The sequence below is a fragment of the Oncorhynchus masou genome, chromosome 31 (assembly GCF_036934945.1).
Source record: "Oncorhynchus masou masou isolate Uvic2021 chromosome 31, UVic_Omas_1.1, whole genome shotgun sequence".
NCBI lineage: Eukaryota > Metazoa > Chordata > Actinopteri > Salmoniformes > Salmonidae > Oncorhynchus > Oncorhynchus masou.
In genome coordinates, this window is record NC_088242.1 from 84,165,149 (window position 1) to 84,189,814 (window position 24,666).

Below are 24,666 nucleotides of genomic sequence, written 5' to 3' on the forward strand. Positions count from 1 at the left end.
GAACAATCGAATGGCTACCTGGACTATTTGCATTGTGTGCCACCCCCCAAACCCTATTTTACTCTGCTGCTACTCTCTGTTTATCATATATGCACAGTCACTTTAACTATGCATTCATGTACATACTACCTCAATTGGCCCAACCAACCAGTGCTCCCGCACATTGCTTAACCGGGCTATCTGCATTGTGTCCCACCACCCGCCAATCCCTCTTTACGCTATTGCTACTCTCTGTTCATCATATATGCATATGTAACCAATGTGAAATGGCTAGCTAGTTAGCAGGTGCTAATGTGTAACGAGCGATGGGTAACGATGCTTCGAGGGTGGCTGTTGTCGATGTGTGCAGAGGGTCCCTGGTTCGAGCCCAGGTAGGGGCGAGGAGAGGGACGGAAGCTAAACTGTTACACATAGTCACATTAACCATATCTACATGTACATACTACCTCAATCAGCCTGACTAACCGGTGTCTGTATGTGGCCTCGCTACTGTATATAGCCTCGCTACTGTTTTTTTCACTGTCTTTTTACTGTTGTATTTTTTTCTTTACTTACCTATTGTTCACCTAATACCCTTTTTGCACTATTGGTTAGATCCTGTAAGTAAGCATTTCACTGTAAATTCTACACCTGTTGTATTCTACGCATGTGACATATGGAGAACTAAAAGAAGGAAGAAGTGGGAGTTTTTTTTAAACCATCCAGTTGGTGGGGGTAATACACCTTTTTGGGGGCTCCCGAGTGGCCCAGCGGTCGAAGGCACCGCATCTCAGTGCTAGAGGCATCACTACGGACCCTGGTTCGATTTCAGGCTGTATCACAACCGGCCGTGAATGGGAGTCCCATAGGGCGGCGCACAATTGGCCCAACGTCGTTAGGGTTTGGCCGGGGTAGGCCGCCCGTCGTTAGGGTTTGGCCGGGGTAGGCCGCCCGTTGTAAATAAGAATTTGTTCTCAACTGACTTGCCTAGTTAAATTAAAACAAAACTGACAGAAGAAGAAGAACATCGCCCATGTACCTCAGTAAATACGCTGTGTGATGACGCGTCGGCACTACGTGTCCAGAAAGTCATCGAGTCAACATGGCGGCGCAACAAGGAGATGTTGATGAGCTCTTAGATGTGAAAAATGCTTATTATATTGGCAATTAACAACAATGTATAAATTAAGCCCAGAAAGTTAAGGTAATTATCTGATGGTAAACCGTTTGTAAAATGTGGCTAAGCCTATATATTTTTAAAGTGTCGCTGTATGACACTGAACTGTTTAGCTAACAAATCAACTAGCTAACATCTCTATAGTAATGAAAAGCGACAAAAAGTCAACTACTTATTTTCCTCTTTGCAGCCATCAACACCTGAGAAGGAGGTTGAGAGAGACATGTTTCTGTATAGAGCCTACATTGCACAGCTAACATAGCCGGGACAGTCAGTTTATAGGAGTGTACATTTTTGTTCCACCACCTATCAGCATGTGCAATTAGCGAACACGCCTCATTCTGTCTTGTTTCAGAGGAAGTATGCTGTGGTGATGGGTGACATCAAGGCCAGTTCCTCGCCAGAGCTCCAGGCTGTCAAGGTGTTTGCTGAGTATTGCTCCAACGAGGCCAAAAGGTATGAACCCATTAGTGTTCAGAATTGTTATTGTAAACTAGATACACAACTCAAGATTAAATGCTCTTTGTTGACTCCTTAGCTGGCAATTACAATATATATATATTTTTTTGTGTAGGGATGCCGTTGTGGCTGAATTTGAGATGACTACCATGAGTAGTTACTACCATGAGATGAACTCTGACGCTGCCCTGCGGTCCCTGCACCAGAGAGAATGTCTGGAATGGTAAAGACAATCACAGGATACTATTAATGTTTGTAGCCCCTGTTATGGGTGATTCTGTACGTTTATGTCCCTCTTTTTCTTTTCAGCACGGCAATGACCATTCAGGTGCTGCTGAGTTCAGAACATGTTGATTTGGCAAGGTATGTCCGCTCAACACGGCATCTGATTTAAATTCCTTTTAAATACTTTTAAGTAAATTGAGCTAAACAGATTCAGCAAATGTAAGAGTTGATCATATATGGCATTGTTTACTTATTTTAACACCTGCCATTTAAATGAAAGAGCTGAAGAAAATGCAGGAGGCCACACTGACCCAACTATCCACGGCTTGGGTCAACATTGCTGTTGTGAGTGTCAGCCCATAGTGAAGACCAGGGCATAAAATTAACACCTGCCAAATGCTGGTATATTTGGGTATTGGCAGGCAAGAATGTCTATTTCACAAGCCATGTAGGTGGGTGGTCAATTTGCAGGGTGATCATCCCATTCGCATATGCAAATAAAAAGTGAGCACATGTGCGAGTTGTGATTTATAGCAAACAAATGCTGCAGTAGCTGTTTTCAAAATATGTATGCATTTTGTTTCATAGCTGCTAATCGCATAAAGAAATACAAATCTATATCCCACCTCGCACAGCAACACTGCCTGGCTTTGTGCACTGTGCTGATAGATTCATTTTTGGAGGTGCTGCGCACAGGCATAAGTTTGTGTAATTTACTTGAAAGTGTACAGAGTGAGACTTTGTCCTTGTGTTTCGTGTATATTTACATTGTTTTGTTCACAAGCTTGGTTGTTTTTTTAATGTTAGTTTGAGTCTGCTGCTTCAACTGATAGCGAAGAGATGCTGTCTACTACCAGTGCGATTTTTAAATCTCACACACACACACAGACGCACACGACTCGAGTGGCCCCGTTACCACAGTAATCTTCCTCCCTGTAATTTAGCAATATATCACATTATTTCTTACTAATAAATGCTTTTGTTTTCGCAAGATTACAACGAATGGTCATCTGTGTTTTGTTTTTGTATGGTGGAAAACGTTTTTTGGCTGGTATAAAATTTAAAAAATCAGTGGCTGGTGGACCAAAAAGGTAATTTTAGGTCCTGGTGAAGCCGCCCTACAGGCTAGAATACTTCAGTGCAGCGGGCCCCATTAGCCCTCCACCTGAAATAAATGGTATTTTATTGACAGCACCACTCACTCTAAATGTAGTCATCACTTTACAATTGAATTCAGCTTTTTGTACAGTCATTAAGAATAAAACTCAATTTCAGTTTTTCATCTAAACAGAAAACTGCACTCTTGCTTTTTTTCCCCCTTTTTTAAAGGGAGGAGAGAAGCTGCAGGATGCTTACTACATCTTACAGGAGATGTCGGATAAGTACTCCCCAACTCTGCTTCTGCTTAGTGGCCAGGCTGCCTGTCATATGGCCCACAACAAGTGGGAGGAAGCAGAAGGGGTTCTCCAGGAGGCACTAGACAAGGTCATTACTTTCCTCAAATGCACTCTAATATCTTATTCTACAGAGGAATCTGTAGAGATGTGAAAAGGGTTGTTTTTAAATAAAGATGAAGACAAACTAATAGCATAACATTACAGTGACTATTGAATAGTACCATTTCAATTACTTTAACCAATTGATGTCTGTTGTCTCATCCAACCACAGAGCAATACAAGTTTAGTGTAATTTTAAGGGAAATACTTGCAACTTTTTCAATTGAACAGTAGGTGGTGCCAAATGCTATATTCTTGTCCCCATGGCCTGCAGTTCATCTGAGATGAGAAAAAAAATATTGGCCAGAGCATAACCAGTACCTTGTGTCATGGAAGACTGATCCTTGGTTAAATAATTACACAAAAAGATCACCCACATTTTATGCTCTTGTTTTAGACTATGACCAGTGATTGATGTGAATACACTAGTACTAAAGTGGTTGTATACACATTTCAGAACGTGTGATTGAACATGTGTGAATGAAGCAGGGTAGTGAGTAAGGTCATACAGTGCATTGAGACACTGCTGTGAGAAACTGGGTGTTTTCCAAACTCTGATTTCCCCCGTAACAGGACAGCAGCCACCCTGAGACTCTGATCAACCTGATTGTGCTGACCCAGCACTTAGGCAAAGCTCCTGAGGTGAGACTTTGGACCTATATCGGTTTATGGGGATTCCTCAGGGTGCATCAGGGTTTGTCACAGATACAGAGAAATGTTTGTCTCAATTTAGGTTTGTTTGTGATTTGTTTGGCTGAAAGGTTTGCTGATATATTGTGCTCTTTTTAAACAGCAAGTAAAACTCATGAACACAATTGTAGCGATGGAGCTTTAAAAAAATATTATCTGTGCCAGATTGAGGTGATAGGGAGTAAATTATCAATAGAATTGTTATTGTCTACAGAATGCTGTCTTCAATGGGTTCAATCTAATTACTGATAATCACCCAATCAAGGATATCTACAACTGGTGTATAAAGAGTAGACCTTGTTCTAATGATTTATGATAAATTATTTTTGGCATTAACTTCCTTAAGGGGATTCTCTAGTACTGTTCTACACTTTTTAGCCAGTAGTTCTGAAAATAGCAATCACGAGTCAGAAGTGGTCCCTGAAAATTGCATCACATACAGTGCATTCAGGAAGTATTCAGAGCCCTTGACTTTTTCCACATTGTGTTGCATTACAGCCTTATTCTAAAATGTAGTTTTTTTTCATCAATCCATACTTTTTCCTCTTTTTTTTTTGCAAATGCATTAAAAATTAAAAAACAATCACATTTACATAACTATTCAGACCCTTTACTCAGTACTTTGTTGAAGCACCTTTGGCAGTGATTACAGCCTTGAGTCTTGTGTCTTGGGTATGACGCTACGAGCTTGGCACACCTGTATTTGGGAAGTTTCTCCCATTCTTCTCTGCAGATCCCCTCAAGCTCTGTCAGGTTGGATGGGGAGCGTCGCTGCGCAGCTATTTTCAGGTATCTCCAGAGATTTTTAAATCAGGTTCAAGTCCGGGCTCTGGGTGGGCCACTCACAGACATTGAGACTTGTCCCAAAGCCACTCCTGTGTTGTTTTGGCTGTGTGCTTAGGGTCGTTGTCCTGTCGGAAGGTGAACCTTTTCCCCAGTCTGAGGTCGTGAGTGCTCTGGAGCAAGGTTTCATTAAGGATCTCTCTGTACTTTGCTCCGTTCATCTTTCCCTTGATCCTGACTAGTCTCCCAGTCCCTGCCCCTGAAAAACATCACAGCATGATGCTGCCACCACCATGGTGCCAAGTTTCCTCCAGATGTGACGCTTGGTATTCAGGCCAAAGAGTTCAATCTTGGTTTCATCAGACCAGAGAATTGATCATCCCCACCTCTTCAAGGAATACCTAGGATAGGATAAAGCAATCCTTCTCACCCCCCCCCCCCTTAAATTATTTAGATGCACTATTGTAAAGTGGCTGTTCCACTGATGTCAGAAGGTGAATTCACCAATTTGTAAGTCGCTCTGGATAAGAGCGTCTGCTAAATGACTTAAATGTTAAATGTAAATGTTTCTACAACTTGATTGGAGTCCACCTGTAGTAAAATCAATTGATTGGAAATTATTTGGAAAGGCACACACCGGTCCATATAAGGTCCCACAGTTGACAGTACATGACAGAGCAAAAAACAAGCCATGGGGTCGAAGGAATTGTCCATAGAGCTCAGACAGGAGTTGACCAAAAGGCACCTAAGGACTCAGACCATGAGAAACAAGTAGAAACAGTATGCACCTGAGCTCAATTACGAGTCTCATAGCTTATGTAAATAAGGTATTTCTGTGTATATATATATATATATATATATATATATATATATATATATATACACAATTGCAAACATTTCTAAAAAACTGTTTCCGCTTTGTCATTATTGGGTATTGTGTATAAAAAAATAAAGTTTAATCCATTTTAGAATACGGCTGTAATGTGGAAAAGGGGAAGGGGTCTGAATACTTTCCGATTACATTATGTACACCACGTCATTGTTCTCACTCAGCTGTGGGTGCTTCTTGTTAGCTGCTAGGGGGCTGGCCCACGTTTGGGGAAAATGTAGCAACTTCCAGAAAAATAATTGCCTTCAAACTAGGGATTTCCTGGGTAATTGAGGTAAGACAGTAATTCTGCTCATAGATTATGTATGTATGAACTACACAGTGACTGTTTACATGCACACTAATAATTCAATGTTTTTCTGAGCATGAGCAGTCTTTCAAATTATTAGGTCATGTGAACACCTTAAATTGGCATTCCAGCTGTGTATTTGATTTGCGAATATGCCAGCACCATCTGAGCGAGCCTCCCCTTTTAGCGCGAGTGAAGCGAGTTCGAAACAACAATGTTTGTCTTAAAGTAGTTTTCGCATACAAACTCAATCAAATAGGCTTCCCAAAAATAACATGTTCGCTGTGTTAGAATGTTTATTTTGATTGGTGATTTTCTACATTTATCAGTCCCATGAGGAAGCCTGATTTCAGAAGTGTTCATGTAAACAGGGTTATTAGGGAAATTGTTAATCTTGCAAAGCATGTAAATGTTTTATTGGAATATTATATTAATCTGACTTCTCAATAATCACATGATTGTGTGCATGTAACCGTACTCATTGACACATTCAGCCCAAATCAGAAGGTATAAAAATAAAAAGTAGTTGCCGAAGTTCAGGAGCATGTCTTTAACATCAATCTGTTCACAGGGAACCAATCGGTCTCTCTCTCAACTGAAAGATGCCCATAGAGCTCACCGCTTTCTTAAAGATTACCTGGCCAAGGTATGTTGATTTAATTTGCCCGTACACAGTTCTGCTACATCTTGAATCAATGCATTCTTTAGCTGTTGGTCAGTCTTTGCTCTCTTGGAACTAACTCAAATTATTTGATTGGTAGCACTTCAGGATATCTAGTCCAATGAGATCATTTAAAAACGGTCTGATTTTGACTCAGACTTCACTACACATAATTACCCAATAAAGAAGTGTAAATAAACATTGAAATGTCAGGTTGTTTCACGCAACGGACCAGGTTATTTCAGTGCACAATAGTTTTACTAGTTAAACATGTTCTACTGTGTGTTAAATGCTTATTTTTTCTTGCCTCAGGAGAATGAATTTGACAGACTGGCGACGCAGTATGCTCCCACTGCGAATGTTTGACACAATGAAGGCATTTGTTTGGACCACAAAAAATTATGAATACTGGACTCTAAATTGTATGGATTAAAATTGACATGCACATTTAGACATTTTTATATATTAAAAAAAAACTTTTCTTTTGCAGAACTTTATCATAATAATATTACATTTTATGTAGTGGACACAGATTTTATTTATACTCCGAAGTAGTTGTAGTACATGAAATGTCCCTTTTGATAATGTCTCTGTTTGTAACATTTCCATTTCTCTAAATTGATAAATTGCCTCCAGGGTAACTGTTTTCTATAAACATTCCTCTGAATTGACAATACATGTTTTATGACCTTGTTTACACCCAGTGTGTGTCAGTGTGAAACTTTCTATTGAAATTCTTGAAATGTGGCCCGATGATACTTGCTGGAGGTAGATCATCTTTCCCCCTTATGTCTCGTCCAATTCACAGATTAAGTTTTATTTTGCATGTGAAATGATTTATTTTGTAAATGAGTGGGCCATTCAATTAATGTAGAAATTCCTCTGCAGTATCAACGTGTTTTCTGGAAAAGTCGGCATCCTGTACTTTATGTGCATCGTGTTACTGTTACATGTTGAATTGTCGCTTTAAATTATCTCCGGTTTCAATCCCAGCAGTTGGGGGAGATAGCGGGACATAATTACGTCACGGCAACGCTGCTTTTTCTACATTAAACTCGAATTTTAAATTAAAGTGGTATTCGGAGCGGGTGGTGAACAGCCGCTAGTCGCGCCGGTAAAAACGTTTACTATACTTGTATTATTATAACCGGATAGGTTTCAACTGAGTGCCATATGGAATTAATTATGTTCTACATTGATTCCCATTAAAACAGCGCGCATTTCTGTCACTTGTCGAGGCAGAGAGCGCAGACACAGCAAGGACACGCCGTTGATCACCAGCAGTGGCACTGCACAGGAAGCCGAACATTGAGGATATATATTCTAGATTTTTGTCGGCGTTAATTAAATAAATAAAAACAGTATTAGAAAGGTTTCAACTCCACTGGTTTGGTGTCTGGTAGGACTAGGTTATTCTAGTTGGTGAGATGTTATATAAAACGAATAACGGAGATGAGATTATACGGAATATAACGTTAGGTTCACTAGATTCACGTGTGATACTCCGACTGTATCGATCATTATGGCACATTAGGCAGCCAGATAACATTTACTGGATTTTTTTCTTGTAATTTAAAGGTGATTTTACAGCTACATCTAATCTCAGAAAGATTCAGCTAGCTAGTTTGGTAGGTGTTGTAAATGCTGGTATATCCAGTAATGTGAATTTAATTTAGCTAACCGTAGACGGCTGACAAGCTAGCTAAAATGATGAGGTAGTATGCATAGAATAATGCCCAACATTTTGAACAATGTTTACTGGATCATAGAATATAAGTAATATTACAATATAGATAGCTAATTACGTTGGCTATTAAATAAATCAACCCGGCTATTACCCTTGGTTTTTGTGGGCCTATATTCCAATCTGACATAAATTGTCACCTATGCGAAATGGGCCCACATTTTAAATTAGAAAACAAAGAATTAGGCAGGCTACTTGAGAGATTAAGCTGATTACAGTTTTCCGCGTTTTTGGGATAGCTGCTGGCTAGCTAGTTTGGAAGTGTAGGAGCTTGCCACTCTGTTCCTAAATCAGGGTCAGTTTTCTCAATCGACGTTTTCAGTGTCGCCACAATGGACAGTCATACCGGGGACGACATGAGTGTCGGGGAGGTGGAACCCATGCCTGGCTATGCGGATCTCATAACGAGAGCATCAACAGTGATGCCCAGTGCCTTGAGAGGCTGTAGCACTTGCGGTCTAGAGCTCTCCAAAAGTACGCTCCTGGATAACGCTTATATTACCTGGACCGAAATCGGCCTTTTCTTCATCTGCGCGGTTATGTGGACGCAGATACGACGGGGACTAACAGAATGTCTGTTCCAGGTAGATACAGAAGCATTCTCAGCCTTCCACTCATTTTTGAATACTATACATCCACACATACACGTTTCCCCACAAATACATACATTCCTTCTTCAAGGACCATGAGCCGTATTCTCGTTCGTATAGGGGCCTTCTTTCAAAGTGCAGCCTTCATGGCTCAATATAAGGGTGTTGTTAATGTCCCATGTTTCATGTACCTTGCAGTATTAGTGGAATAAGAATAATTTGATTTCAATTATGATTAATCACATTTGACTTGTGAAGCCCACCACAGGATATGGTCCCCTTTGGTATAAAAACATAAATGATTCTCTTGCTGACATCACCAATTGTTACTGGGACTTGTCCTCTTAACAAGTTCATCATGATGCCCATCAAATCGAAGCATATTAGGAAGACCTTCATTCTGAGGAAGGCTATGCATAAGGCCTATATACTACGTTCAGATACCTTGAGTCTCTGTGTGTGTCATGTGGCCAAGATAAAGATCAGATACCAGGTTTAACAACCCTTTGCCCCAGCTAACGAGGCTACTATAGAATAACAACTCCCAGGTTACAAAGACCAGAGCAGAGATGGAGAAAGCAAGCTTTGCAGAGGGGATTAAGGACCCATACACGGAAACCACAGACCTTCCTCATCACTGGGGATTGATTTAAGACAGTAGACTGATGAGGAAATCAATGCATATGAGATCTAGTCTACTACAATATTGTCTCACAAACTGCTGTCACAGCACTAACACACGTGGGCTGTTTCTTAATTCCATACTTTTACTTTGAGATTTGTGTGTATTGTTGTGAATTGTTAGATATTACTGCACAGTTGGAGCTCGGAAAATACAATCATTTCGCTACACCCGCAATAACATCTGCTATCTACACCACCGGTCAAAAGTTTTAGAACACCTACTCATTCAAGGGTTTTTCTTTATTTTTACTATTTTCTACATTGTAGAATAATAGTGAAATAACACATATGGAATCATGTAGTAACCAAAAAAGTGTTAAACAAATAAATATATATTTGAGATTCTTCAAATAGCCACCCTTTGCCTTGATGACAGCTTTGCACACTCTTGGCATTCTCTCAACCAGCTTCACCTGGAATGCTTTTCCAACAGTCTTGAAGGAGTTCCCACATATGCTGAGCACTTGTTGGCTGCCTTTCCTTCACTCTGCTGTCCGACTCATCCCAAGCCATCTCAATTTGGTTGAGGTTGGGGGATTGTGGAGGCCGGGTCATCTGGCCTCCACATTCATGGTCAAATTGCTGCAAAGAGGCCTCCCAGGTGGCGCAGTGGTCTAGGGCACTGCATCGCAGCGCTAGCTGTGCCACCAGAGACTCTGGGTTTGCGTCCAGGCTCGTCGCCCCACGGACCTCCCAGTCCGTGGGGCACAATTGGCCTAGCGTCGTCCGGGTTAGGGAGGGTTTGGCCGATAGGGATATCCTTGTCTCATCGCGCACCAGCGACTCCTGTGGCGGGCCGGGCGCAGTGCACACTAACCAAGGTCGCCAGGTGCACGGTGTTTCCTTCGACACATTGGTGCGGCTGGCTTCCGGGTTGGGATGCGCGCTGTGTTAAGAAGCAGTGCGGTTTGGTTGGGTTGTGTTTCGGAGGACGCATGACTTTCGACCTTTGTTTCTCCCGAGCCCATATGGGAGTTGTAGCGATGAGACAAGATAGTAACTACTAATAATTGGATAGTACGAAATTGGGGAGAAAAAGAGGGACAGGCCTTCCCCAGTTGGTAAGGGTAGGTAACAACACATCTGCCACGCTGATCCTCAACACGGGGGCCCCTCAGGGGTGTGTGCTCAGTCCCCTCCTGTACTCCCTGTTCACTCATGACTGCACAGCCAGGCACGATTCCAACACCATCATTAAGTTTTCCGATGACACAACAGTGACACAGGCCTGATCAAATCAAATTTATTTATATAGCCCTTCGTACATCAGCTGATATCTCAAAGTGCTGTACAGAAACCCAGCCTAAAACCCCAAACAGCAAGCAATGCAGGTGTAGAAGCACGGTGGCTAGGAAAAACTCCCGAGAAAGGCCAAAACCTAGGAATAAACCTAGAGAGGAACCAGGCTATGTGGGGTGGCCAGTCCTCTTCTGGCTGTGCCGGGTGGAGATTATAACAGAACATGGCCAAGATGTTCATAAATGACCAGCATGGTCGAATAATAATAAGGCAGAACAGTTGAAACTGGAGCAGCAGCACGGCCAGGTGGACTGGGGACAGCAAGGAGTCATCATGTCAGGTAGTCCTGGGGCATGGACCTAGGGCTCAGGTCCTCCGAGAGAGGCAAAGAGAGAGAGAAGGAGAAAATGAGAGAACGCACACTTAGATTCACACAGGACACCGAATAGGACAGGAGAAGTACTCCAGATATAACAAACTGACCCTAGCCCCCCGACACATAAACTACTGCAGCATAAATACTGGAGGCTGAGACAGGAGGGGTAAGGAGACACTGTGGCCCCATCTGATGACACCCCCGGACAGGCCCAAACAGGAAGGATATAACCCCACCCACTTTGCCAAAGCACAGCCCCCACACCACACCACTGATCACCAACAACGATGAGACAGCCTATAGGGAGGAGGTCATAGACCTGACCGTGTGGTGCAAGAACAACAACCTCTCCCTCAACGTGATCAAGACAAAGGAGATGATTGTGGACTACAGGAAAAGGAGGACCATGCACGCCCCCATTCTCATCGAAGGGGCTATAGTGGAGCAGGTTGAGAGCTTCAAGTTCCTTGGCGTCCACATCACCAACAACCTAACATGGTCCAAGCACACCAAGACAGTCGTGAAGAGGGCACAACAAATCTATTCCCCCTCAGGAGACAGAAAAGATTTGGCATGTGTCCTCAGATCCTCAAACTGTTTTACAGCTGCACCATCGAGAGCATCCTGATGGGTTGCATTACTGCCTGGTGTGGCAACTGTTCGGCCTCCAACTACAAGGCACTACAGAGGGTAGTGCGTATGGCCCAGTACATCACAGGGCCACGCTTCCTGCCATCCAGGACCTCTACACCAGGCAGTGTCAGAGGAAGGCCCTGAATATTGTCAAAGACTCCAGCCACCCTAGTCATAGACTGTTCTCTCTGCCACCGCACGGCAAGTGGTACCGGAGTGCCAAGTCTAGGTCCAAGAGGCTTCTAAACAGCTTCTACCCCTAAGCCATAAGACTCCTGAACAGCTAATCAAATGGCTACCCATACTATTTGCATTGCCCCCCCCCCCCCCACCTCTTCTACGCTGCTGCTACTCTCTGTTATTATCTATGCATAGTCACTTTAATAACTCTACCTACATGTAAATATTACCTCGACACTGGTACCCCCGCACATTGACTCTAAACCGGTACCCCCTGTATATAGCCCCGCTATTGTTATTTGCTGCTGCTCTTATTCTTATCTCATCATTTTTTTGGGGGGGGGGTATTTTCTTAAAACAGCATTGTTGGTTAAGGGCCTATAAGTAAGCATTTCACTGTAAGGTCTACTACACCTGTTGTATTCGACGCATATGACAAATACATTTGGATGTGATTGGATTTGATTAAAGGACACCAATAAGAAGAAGAGACTTGCTTGGACCAAGAAACATGAGCAATGGACATTAGACCAGTGGAAATTTGCCCTTTGGTGTGGAGTCCAAATTGGAGATTTTTAGTTCCTACCGCCGTGTCTTTGTGAGACGCGGTGTGCATGAACTGATGATCTCCGCAGGTGTATTTCCCACTGTAAAGCATGGAGGAGGAGGTGTTATGGTGTGGGGGTGCTTTGCTGGTGACACTGTCAGTGATTTATTTAGAATTTAAGGCACACTTAACTAGCATGGCCAACACAGCATTCTGCAGCGATACGCCATCCTATCTGGTTTGGGCTTAGTGGGACTTTCATTTGTTTTTCAACAGGACAATGACCCAACACACCTCCAGGCTGTGTAAGGGATATTTTACCAAGAAGGAAAGTGATGGAGTGCTGCATCAGATGACCTGGCCTCCACAGTCCCCCAACCTCAACTAAATTGAGATGGTTTGGGATGAGTCGAACCGCAGAGTAAAGGAAAAGCAGCTCAGCATATGTGGGAACTCCTTCAAGACTGTTGGAAAAGCATTCCAGGTGACGCTGGTTGAGAGAATGCTAAGAGTGTGCAAAGCTGTCATCAAGGCAAAGGGTGGCTATTTGAAGAATCTCAAATATAAAATATAATTTGATTTGTTTAACACTTTTTTGGTACTTTATGATTCCATATGTGCTATTTCATAGTTTTGATGTCTTCACTATTATTCTACAATGTGGAAAATAGTAGAAATAAAGAAAAACCCTTGGATGATTGGTTCTAAAAAAATATGTGTATGTGAAATAATTTGAGAAAACTATCTTACTTTTTTGGTACTTTATGATTCCATATGTGCTATTTCATAGTTTTGATGTCTTCACTATTATTCTACAATGTGGAAAATAGTAGAAATAAAGAAAAACCCTTGGATGATTAGGTGTTCTAAAACTTTTGACCAATTGTGTATGTGTATGTGACCAATAACATTTCATTTGATTCGATTGTGCTCAAACTATCTTGAAAGATCGGCTATCCTCAATAAAACAATATTACTAGATTCTAGGTTATTTTGTTGTTTCTTTGTTATAACACTGTATCATCAAATGGTGTACAGTAAATGTACATGTTAGTCATTTAGCAGATGCTCTTATCCAGAGCGACTAGGATTAAGTGCCTTGCTCACTGACAGATTTTCATCTAGTCAGCTTGATGATTCAAACCAGTGACCTTTCGGTGACTGGCCCAATGCTCTTAACCACTAGGCTACCTGCCAACCGGGTAAATCAATATTCAACAATTCTAGGTTGTTTTGTAATTTCTTTTAGAGTAGTAGTAGGATCTCTTTTATTTTTCTCTTACACACATTCGGTCAGTCAATCAATTTATTACATTACCGTTTGCATATATTGGCCTATCAATGAATGAGCACATTAATAATCCTCCCAGATACACAGACTCTGACTCTCCCACTTTGTTGGGGTTGACTGGGAGGTCCCTAACATCTAGTCCTCACAGATAGATGTGGCTCACAGCTCATTATTCTGACATTTGGCTGGTTAGGGGAGGAGTTGGTGTATGTTGTGCTAATACACTGTGTGTATTAGAATGGGCTTGTGGTAATGACGAGCAGAATAAGTGGAATGGTATTAAGGTGTTTGATGCCATTCCATTTGCTCTGTTCCGGCCAACTCTTTCCATGACATAGACTGCCCAGGTGAATCGAGGTGAAAGCTATGATCCCTTATTGATATCACCTGTTAAATCCACTTCAATCAGTGTAGATGAAGAGGAGAAGACAGGTTAAAGAAGGATATTTACGTCTTGAGACAATTAAGACATGGATTGTGTATGTGTGCCTTTCAGAGGGTGAATGTGCAAGACTAAATATTTACGTGCCTTTGAACGGGGTATGGTAGTAGGTGCCAGGATCACCAGTTTGAGTGTGTCAAGAACTGCAACGCTGCTGAGTTTTTCACACTCAACAGTTTCCTTTGTGTGGTCTAGAATGGTCCACCACCCAAGGACATCTAGCCCACTTGACACAACTGTGGGAAGCATTGAAGTCAACAATGGCCAGCATTCCTGTGGAACATTTTCTAAATTTTGTAGAGTCCATGCCCCGATAAATCGAGGCTGTTCTGAAGGGAAAAGGGGTGCAACTCAATATTAGGAAGGTGTTCCTCATTTTTTGTATACTCAGTGTTGACGGATTGTCTGACAAGGTCATGAAAATGATGCACGCGTATCGATGTGGCCAGAAGCTGTGCGTTTTTGCCGTGTGTTGCTGCGTCATTGTAAATAAGAATTTGTTCATAACTGGCTTGCCTGGATAAATAAAGGTAAAGAAAAAATTTGTGATTTTGAATATGCAGATTTTTCCTCTTAGTTATCATTACTATGGACGAGAAATGGCTTGAGGTTTGAAAGTTAAAATGATTCCCACTCATGAGTCACTAAACTATTACAAATTGATGCAATGCTATGGGGGTATTTCTCCAATTACGTGTTTTTGTCTGTACTGTGTAAAATGCACCAAACAATAAACGAGAAGTGGGTTCAGTGTCAGGTAAACCATGTTAATGAAAATGAGCATCCAGTGATGCATTAAGGTTAACCTGCCACCTTAGCTAGCTTTCATCTGAGAGGAATGGGTCACTGTGGACTTCAATATATCAGAACAACTACAGCCTCTTGTAGAATTAAGGTACGCCATAAACAAAACACAAGGCATATGATTAAAGATCCTGGGTGCTCCTGCTCCACTACTCCTTAAATATTTGAAGCTGTCAGGAAACAATACCCACGACCTCTGTCTCTGTGGCTGCATGGGCTTATAAAGGAGTATCTGAGATGGAAGAGGAGAAGAGAGAGAGAGATGGTGTTACAGCGATAGGACCCACAGTGAACCTACTGACTGACTGACTGAATCTCATGCAGTTACAGTAGTCTCTCTCCTAGAGGTCGAATGATTAATCGGAATGGCCGATTTCAAGTTTTCATAACAATCGCAAATCGGAATTTTTGGACAAAGATTTGGCTGATGAATTATTATTATTTTTTTTTACACCTTTATTTAACGAGGCAAGTCAGTCAAGAACACATTCTTATTTTCAATGACGGCCTAGGAACGGTTGGTTAACTGCCTTGTTCAGGGGCAGATCGACAGATTTTTTTACCTTGTCAGCTCGGGGGATTCAATCTTGCAACCTTACAGTTAACTAGTCCAATGCTCTAACCACCTGCCTCTCATTGCACTCCACGAGGAGCCTGCCTGTTATGCGAATGCAGTAGAAACCAAGGCTAGCTAGTTAGCGGGGTGAGCGCTAATAGCGTTTCAAACATCACTCGCTCTGAGACTTGGAGTAGTTGTTCATCTTGCTCTGCACGGGTAACGCTGCTTCGAGTGTGGCTGTTGTCGATGTGTTCCTGGTTCGAGCGCGGGTAGGAGCGAGGAGAGGGACGGAAGCTATACTGTTACACTGGCAATACTAAAGTGCCTATAAGAACATCCAATAGTCAAAGGTATGAAATACAAATGGTATAGAGATCAATAGTCCTATAAATACTATATTAACTACAACCTAAAACCTCTTTCCTTGGAATATTGAAGTCTCATGTTAAAAGGAACCTCCGACTTTCATATGTTCTCATGTTCTGAGCAAAGAACTCAAACGTTAGCTTTTTTACATGGCACATATTGCACGTTTACTTTCTTCTCCAACACTCTGTTTTTGCATTATTTAAACCAAATTGAACTTGTTTCATTATTTATTTGAGGCTAAATTGATTTTTATTGATGTATTATATTAAGTTTTAATAAGTGTTCATTCAGTATTGTTGTAATTGTCATTATGACAAATACATTTTAAAAAATCGGCCGATTTGGTCCTCCAATAATCGGTACGGTATCAGCGTTGAAAAACCATAATCGGTCGACCTCTACTCTCTACCCCTACAAACCCCCTGACCACGCAGGAAAAACTCTTGGCACTAATGAGCTATAACTAGAACACATACTTCCATCCTTGAAAATCTGATATTGAGTCTGACATTGTTGCTCATGTGTTCACATAAGATGGCCTCTGACTTTACTGTCAAAAACTATTTTTAAGGACTTTCTATTTAGAGGATAGATACGCACATTGTTGAGCTCTGATGTGCAGAAGGCTCAGAGCTGCTTCAGCCTTTTTAGTTACTGATATTATTACACCGTCTTAACTCGGTCACTGCAGTGCACAGAGGGCAGAGGTGTCACCTAAGAAGACTTGGGCTTAGACAATGGGAGAGAATGGAGGACAGTGACGACGCCAGGGTTCGGGGCCACAACGCAAGCCCAAAAGACAGCCCAAATGTATATTAAATGTATATTTTTGGGGGGGGCACATGGAGTGGTCGGTGGAGTTGAGGGGTGAGTCAGAGACCGTCGAGGAGTTATTGAATAGATTGGAGGAGAGTGAACGGCGGGGAGTGTTAAAGACCTTCGAGGAGTTGTTGGATCAATTGGAAGAGAGTGAAGCGAGAGAGCTTCCGGCGACGATTCCCATTCCCAGCTCAATGGCCGGGGCCTTCTTCTACACTGATGCCCAGTCCGGGCACGGCGACGTTTCACAGTCCAGAACCTCCTGCGACGGTCCACGGTCCAGAATCTCCAGCTCCAGGGCAGGAGCCTTCTCTGCGCCGATGTCCAGTCCAGGCACAGCGTCCAGTCCCGCTCCATGGGAGGAGCCTTCCTCTGCGCTGATGTCCAGTCCAGGCACAGCGGTCAACTCAGCACCATGGCCGGAGCCCTCTTTGGCGCCGGTGCCCAGTCTGGGTGCGGCATATAACCCAGCTCCATGGCTGGGGCCCTCCTCCCTCCAGTCCGGGCATGGCGTTCTAACTGGCTCCATATCCGCGAGCGGAGTGGGTACTTCGACCCGCACCAGAGCCGCCCCTGACTTTAGGTGCCCACCCGGACCCTCCCCTATTGAGTCAGGTTTTGCGACCGGAGGTGGGGGGAGCCTTTTATTCTCTATGTTGGTTTGGCCGGGGTGTGACTAGGGTGGGTTATCTAGGTTGCTATATCTGTTTATCGTTGTCTCTGATTGGGGATCATATTTAGGCAGCCATTTTCCCCACTGTGTTTTGTGGGATCTTGTTTGTGTGTAGTGGCCTGTGAGCACTCCATGACTTCATGTTTCATTTGGCTCTTTATTGTTTTTGTGAGTTTCATTTCAATGAAACATGTGGAACTCTACATACGCTGCGCCTTGGTCCGACCTTCATTATAACGATCGTGACACTTTAATGAGGACCAGCCAACATTTTGATAGAGGATGCAGTGGTGCGTATTTAAACTGGGTGTTATGGTAGACAGCATCCACAGTTTTAAGGGTAGTGGCTGTTGCATTCCCATAAACAGTGTCACCAAAGTCAAGAACTGTCAGGGAAGTTGACTGTACTATCTGCTTCCTGCTGTTTAGGGAGAGGCATCTATTTCCATAAAAGAAGCCTACTTTAAATCTCAGCTTCTTAACTACAGTAGCTCATACATATGTTTTTTAAACATCAAATTATTGTCGATCCAAAAGCCTAGATATTTATAGGCAGGAACCTGCTAGATGAAATAACCATCCAATGCATCAGTCGGTAGAGCATGGCGCTTGCAACGCCAAGCGTCGTGGGTTCGTTTCCCACTGGGGCCACCCATATGCAAAAGTAGTGGCCCCAGCCGACTTGTAAGTCGCTTTGGACAAAAGCGTCTGCTAAATGGGATATATTAAATAAATTGGGTGTCGTCGTCTGAAGAGGAGGAATCGGACCAAAGCGCAGGGTGGTAAGTGTTCATTACTTTTTATTTAAACTGAACACTATAACAAATGAACAAAGAGAATAAACGAAAACGAAACAGTCCTGTCAGGTGCAGAAAACACTAAACAGAAAATAACTACCCACAAACACAGGTGGGAAAAAGGGTACCTAAGTATGGTTCCCAATCAGAGACAACGATAGACAGCTGTCCCTGATTGAGAACCATTCCCGGCCAAAACATAGAAATAGAAAATTATAGAAACACAAAACATAGAATGCCCACCCCAACTCATGCCCTGACCAAACCAAAATAGACATAATAAGGATCTCTAAGGTCAGGGCGTGACAAAATGTATAGTCCATCTGAAATATTTATACGAGAATTAAAAAACTGCATACATTTAGTTTTTCCCTCATGAAGTTCCAATTTTTAACAAACAAGGACATTTTGTAAGGTGACAAATTAAGATTGCTGCTCAAACTTAGCCTGTTCAGCCGTAGGGGCAATAGTGTACTTAACAGTGTCATCTGCATACAAATACATGTTACAGGTTTTTGCAGATAGACCAATATTATTTACACTGGGTATACAAACATTAGGAACACCTGCTCTTTCCATGATAGACTGACAAGGTGAATCCGGGTGAAAGATATGATCCCTTATTGATGTCACTTGTTAAATCCACTTCAATCAGTGAATACCGGTTAAGAATGATTTTTAAGCCTTGAGACATTGATTGTGTATGTGTGCAAATCAGAGGGTGAATGGGCAAGACAAAAGATGTAAGTTTTCCATGCTGGCTCAGCACACCCAGCTCCTATTATCGGGGTCAATAGGGCCCTGATACAAGGCCTGCCTGCTTCTCAACAGCCACAGCATCTCAGGGCCCAGCCAAATGCGCCAGACCAAAGTGAAATGCACTCAGCAGCAGTTTATAACCCTATTATGAATTCCTCATTCCCTTCCCTCTCACAGCTGATACATGTAGGTGAAGCATTAACCTGGTTTGAGGGCTTATCAGCATTAGGCTGTGTAAAAACCACTTGAGGTAGAAGGTGACCTCAACCGCAGGTCTGGAATCAGATTACCCTACTCCATGATCCTAATCTTAAGGTGCAGCTACTTTTGAAGCATATGTTGTGCCCTATAAACTAATATGTAACACTGTAAAGACATTAGGTTTCTACATTGTGCCTCATCCCGATGATGACAAAGATGATTCTGGCCCAGTGGGAGTGAGATTTTTGGAGAATGTATCCTTGACTTGCAGATCCATATATGGTGTCAGGTTGGTGGAGATGAGTTTGGGGACTGTTGAGTCTGTGAAAGTAACTCTATGTGGACTTGTGGTTATTTTTTGCATTTCTTCCATCTACAAGGAGATGGACAAGAGCTGTGACTTCATTTGATCTCTGAAGCAGGGCGCTGCGGAAGGACTGATAACTGGGGTGGCTTTAACTGTTGAGGAGGGTCAACTGAAATGGATTATTCCCGATATCTGTGACGCCCACTGTTTGGTGCAATGCAGACCCAGTGAAGACCTGGTGAAACTGAAGACACTGTCTGTCCTGTTGAATTTTGAGTCTTTACCCGACAAAGTTAAAGTTAGGATATGTCAGTTATCCCGTGAGAGCTTTTGACCCGAACCCATTAGGGTGTTTTAGGTGCCAAGCTTATGGTCATGTTGCAACAGTATGCAGGAGGGAGATTCCGAGATGTGAGCAGTATGCAGGAGGGCATGAGACAAAGAAATGTGTAGTATTGGTGGAAAAAGTTGTGTGTGTTTACTGTAGGGGTACCTATGGCGCTGGAGATCAGAAGTGTCCGTGTGAGAGGAAGGCAGGTTGAGGTTGCCAGGATCAAAGCAGTGCAGGTATGCTGAGGCAGTGAAGAGAGTAGTAGAGGAAGGTCCAGGGCGAGGGATGCTAAGAGGATCCCTGTGAGTAGGCTGAGAGCAATAGAGAGTGATAGGAATAGCATGCTTCAGTAAGATTGGTTTCTTAGCGTTCATAGCCATGGTTATCAACTATACCGCAGACATGGAACGTAAATCACTGAAAACAGATGTTGTGGCAGCTGCAGAGAAGTACTTGGGTGTAACAGATTTTACTGCAGAAGTGTTACAAGGTATTGAACGATAGCGCCCAGTCCTCCCAGGCTGTCGACCTGGTTTAGGATCAGATAGGACAAAGTAGTGTAAAGGTGGTGAGGTGTAGGGTTAGTTAGTAAGGCAATTTTATTTCCTTTTTTCCCCCTTCCTTTTTATGTTACAAAGAATAGGGAGGCCGTGACCAGCCTCACACTTTAGTAGGTGGTGGTGTATGCACCTTTCAGTTGGTTGTGGTCCGGCAAAGCAAGTTTGAAGAAGAAGAAGCTGTCCCACCAAATGTTTGTATATATTGGTACAGTTAGCTAGCCAAGATTGTTTGACCTGTTTGTGATAGAAGCAAGCCATTTTTGCTGTATAGTCATGCACCCATGATGCTATTTTTTTATATGTTTTTTTACCTTTATTTAGCTAGGCAGGTCAGTTAAGAACAAATTCTTATTTTCAATGACGGCCTAGGAACAGTGGAACTTGATACTCCCCATCCCGGATCCGGGACCGTGAATAAAGCCTCAGGCTCATTAGCATAACGCAACGTTAACGATTTCTGAAAATCGCAAATAAAATGAAAATAATGCACCTGCTCTCAAGCTTAGCCTTTTCTTAACAACACTGTCATCTCAGATTTTCAAAATATGCTTTTGAACCATAGCAAATCACTAATTTGTGTAAGAGTATGCTAAGCTAGCTTAGCATTTTGAGTAGCATTTAGCACGCAACATTTTCACAAAAACCAGATAACCAAATAAATAAAATCATTTACCTTTGAAGAGCTTCGGATGTTTTCAATGAGGAGACTCTCAGTTACATAGCAAATGTTCAGTTTTTCCTGAAAGAATCTTTGTGTAGGAGAAATCGCTCCGTTTTGTACATCACATTTGGCTACCGAAACGAAACGAAAATTCAGTCACCAAAACGTCAAACTTTTTCCGAATTAACTCCATAATATCGACCGAAACATGGCAAACGTTGTTTAGAATCAATCCTCAAGGTGTTTTTTCACATATCTCTTCATTGATATGCAGTTCGTGGAAGCCTGCTTTCCCCTCAGAATCGCATGGAAAAATACCAGCAGCTGAAAAAGACGCACCAATTTTGACGGAGGACACCGGGCGGACACCTGGAAAATGTAGTCTCTTATGGTCAATCTTCCAATGATATGCCTACAAATACGTCAGAATGCTGCAGACACCTTGGGGAAACGACAGAAAGGGCAGGCTCATTCCTCTCGCATTCACAGCCATATAAGGAGACAATGGAAAACGGAGCCTCAAAAATCCTGCTGGTTTCCTGGTTGCTGTTTCATCTTGGTTTTGCCTGTAGCTCCCGTTCTAGGGCACCCACAGACAATATCTTTGCAGTTCTGGAAAATTCAGAGTGTTTTCTTTCCAAAGCTATCAATTATATGCATAGTCGAGCATCTTTTTGTGACAAAATATCTTGTTTAATTTAAAACGGGAACGTTTTTCATCCAAAAATGAAATTGCGCCCCTAGAGTTTCAAGAGGTTAACTACCTTGTTCAGGGGCAGAACAACAGATTTGTACCTTGTCAGCTGGGGGAATCGGTTACTAGCCCAATGCTCTAACCACTAGGCTACCCTGCCGCCCCATTGAATCTGCACTCTTGTATTCTCCAGGGCACTCGGAAACAATGGTACAGCGAAGCCTTATCGTTACATGAATTATTATCTGGGAGATGTTTTTCCTAGTCGCACAGTGCTTCCAAAATAAAACTCTGGTCGCACAGCAAAATGTTTTGTCGCATATGCAGCCAAATTGGTTACACTTTAGATCCCTGTTAACAGGTAACTGTAGTTGTGAGCTGTATTAGTATAGTACAACTAATTGTGTCTTAATTCAAAGTCCCAACAGCCCTGAATTTAAGAGATGATCCTTACATGTCCTCATATGAAGCTTGATTAAGTGTTGATATATAACTGGCTTCAACCAAATAGCGTATGAAGAAGCAGCTCCAAAACCTCTTCAGACAACACTCAAATCATTACCAAAGCAGACAGGCAGTCCTTTATAAATGATTCACTAACCAAATCCTATAAATCACTTGTGTTTGCATCCTGTCTTTCCCATGGCAAGCGGGAATGCACAGCCATGACCACAATAGCGTTTTTTCCCTCTCTCTTCTCTTCTCATGGCAACCACTTGGTACGTAGACAAAAACACATTGTGGCTGTTCAACTTGGCAGAGCTCTGTAACCCCAACAACAAAGCTACTCTATAACAATATGATTGGGAAGGCGAAGGAAATGTGAGCTCATTGTCTCCTCAGGACACTGTAACTCTGCAAAGGCCAGAGTCTGAAAGAGTCGTGGTGGGAGTGAACCTTCATTAGTAGTAGGCAAGAAACACATGGCTAAGCGTTTTAATCACCACTTCATTAAGTCAGGATTCCTATTTGACTCAGCCATGCTTCCTTGCCCATCTAATATTTCCTCATCTCCCACCCCTTCTAATGCAACTAGCCCCAATGTTCCCATTGCTTGGAAGGCAGCAATGGTTTGTCCTTTATTTAAAGGGGGAGATCAAGCTAATCCTAACTGTTATAGGCCTATTTCTATTTTGCCCTGTTTATTAAAATTGTTGGAAAAACCTGTCAATAATCAACTGACTGGCTTTCTTGATGCCTGTAGTATTCTCTCTGGTATGCAATCTGGTTTCCGCTCAGGTTACGGATGTGTCACTGCAACCTTAAAGGTCCTCAATGATGTCACCATTGCCATTGATTCTAAGCAATGTTGTGCTGCTATTTTGTTTGACTTGGCCAAAACTTTTGATACAGTAGACCATTCCATTCTAAGGGGTATTGGTGTCTCTGAGGGGTCTTTGGCCTGGTTTGCTAACTACCTCTCTCAAAGAGTGCAGTGTATGAAGTCAGAACATCTGCTGTCTCAGCCACTGCCTATCACCAAGGTAGTACTCCAAGGCTCAATCCTAGGCCCCACACTCTTCTCAATTTACATCAACAACATATCTCAGGCAGTAGGAAGCTCTCTCACCGATGTACAGTGGGGAGAACAAGTATTTGATACACTGCCGATTTTGCAGGTTTTCTTTCTTACAAAGCATGTAGAGCATGTAGAGGTCTGTAATTTTTATTATAGGTACGGAATCTATACAAAAATCCAGAAAATCACATTGTATGATTTTTAAGTAATTAATTTGCATTTTATTGCATGACATAAGTATTTGATACATCAGAAAAGCAGAACTTAATATTTGGTACAGAAACCTTTGTTTGCAATTACAGAGATCATACGTTTCCTGTAGTTCTTGACCAGGTTTGCACACACTGCAGCAGGGATTTTGGCCCACTCCTCCATACAGACCTTCTCCAGATCCTTCAGGTTTCGGGGCTGTCGCTGGGCAATATGGACTTTCAGCTCCCTCCAAAGATTTTCTATTGGGTTCAGGTCTGGAGACTGGCTAGGCCACTCCAGGACCTTGAGATGCTTCTTATGGAGCCACTCCTTAGTTGCCTTGGCTGTGTGTTTCGGGTCGTTGTCATGCTGGAAGACCCATCCACAACCCATCTTCAATGCTCTTACTGAGGGAAGGAGGTTGTTGGCCAAGATCTCACGATACATGGCCCCATCCATCCTCCCCTCAATACGGTGCAGTCGTCCTGTCCCCTTTGCAGAAAAGCATCCCCAAAGAATGATTTTTCCACCTCCATGCTTCACAGTTGGGATGGTGTTCTTGGGGTTGTACTCATCCTTCTTCTTCCTCCAAACACAGCGAGTGGAGTTTAGACCAAAAAGCTCTATTTTTTGTCTCATCAGACTACATGACCTTCTCCCATTCCTCCTCTGGATCATCCAGATGGTCATTGGCAAACTTCAGACGAGCCTAGACATGTGCTAGCTTGAGCAGGGGGACCTTGCACTGCAGGATTTTAATCCGTGACGGCGTAGTGTGTTACTAATGGTTTTCTTTGAGACTGTGGTCCCAGCTCTCTTCAGGTCATTGACCAGGTCCTGCCGTGTAGTTCTGGGCTGATCCCTCACCTTCCTCATGATCATTGATGCCCCACGAGGTGAGATCTTGCATGGAGCCCCAGACCGAGGGTTATTGACCGTCATCTTGAACTTCTTCCATTTTCTAATAATTGCGCCAACAGTTGTTGCCTTCTCACTAAGCTGCTTGCCTATTGTCCTGTAGCCCATCCCAGCCTTGTGCAGGTCTAC

General features: G+C 42.7%; 2 protein-coding genes across 2 annotated transcripts in view; both read left to right on the top strand.

Annotated features, from left to right (window-relative positions):
• Positions 1-1,068: 1,068 nt before the first annotated feature.
• Positions 1,069-7,340, top strand: LOC135525312 (coatomer subunit epsilon-like). Its single transcript, XM_064953021.1, has 9 exons — positions 1,069-1,183; positions 1,512-1,612; positions 1,731-1,838; positions 1,925-1,978; positions 2,116-2,185; positions 3,170-3,325; positions 3,910-3,978; positions 6,559-6,633; positions 6,961-7,340. The coding sequence occupies exons 2-9, from the start codon at positions 1,530-1,532 to the stop codon at positions 7,012-7,014; spliced, it is 669 nt and encodes a 222-aa protein (XP_064809093.1). The 5' UTR covers positions 1,069-1,183; positions 1,512-1,529; the 3' UTR covers positions 7,015-7,340.
• A 391-nt stretch (positions 7,341-7,731) lies between these two features.
• LOC135524608 (ceramide synthase 1-like) overlaps positions 7,732-24,666 on the top strand; it is a 65,831-nt gene continuing 48,896 nt past the window's right edge. The window contains exon 1 of the mRNA XM_064952297.1: positions 7,732-8,976. Within this exon, the coding sequence (XP_064808369.1) occupies positions 8,725-8,976 (252 nt within the window). The 5' untranslated portion in view covers positions 7,732-8,724. The remainder of the gene's footprint in view (positions 8,977-24,666) is intronic.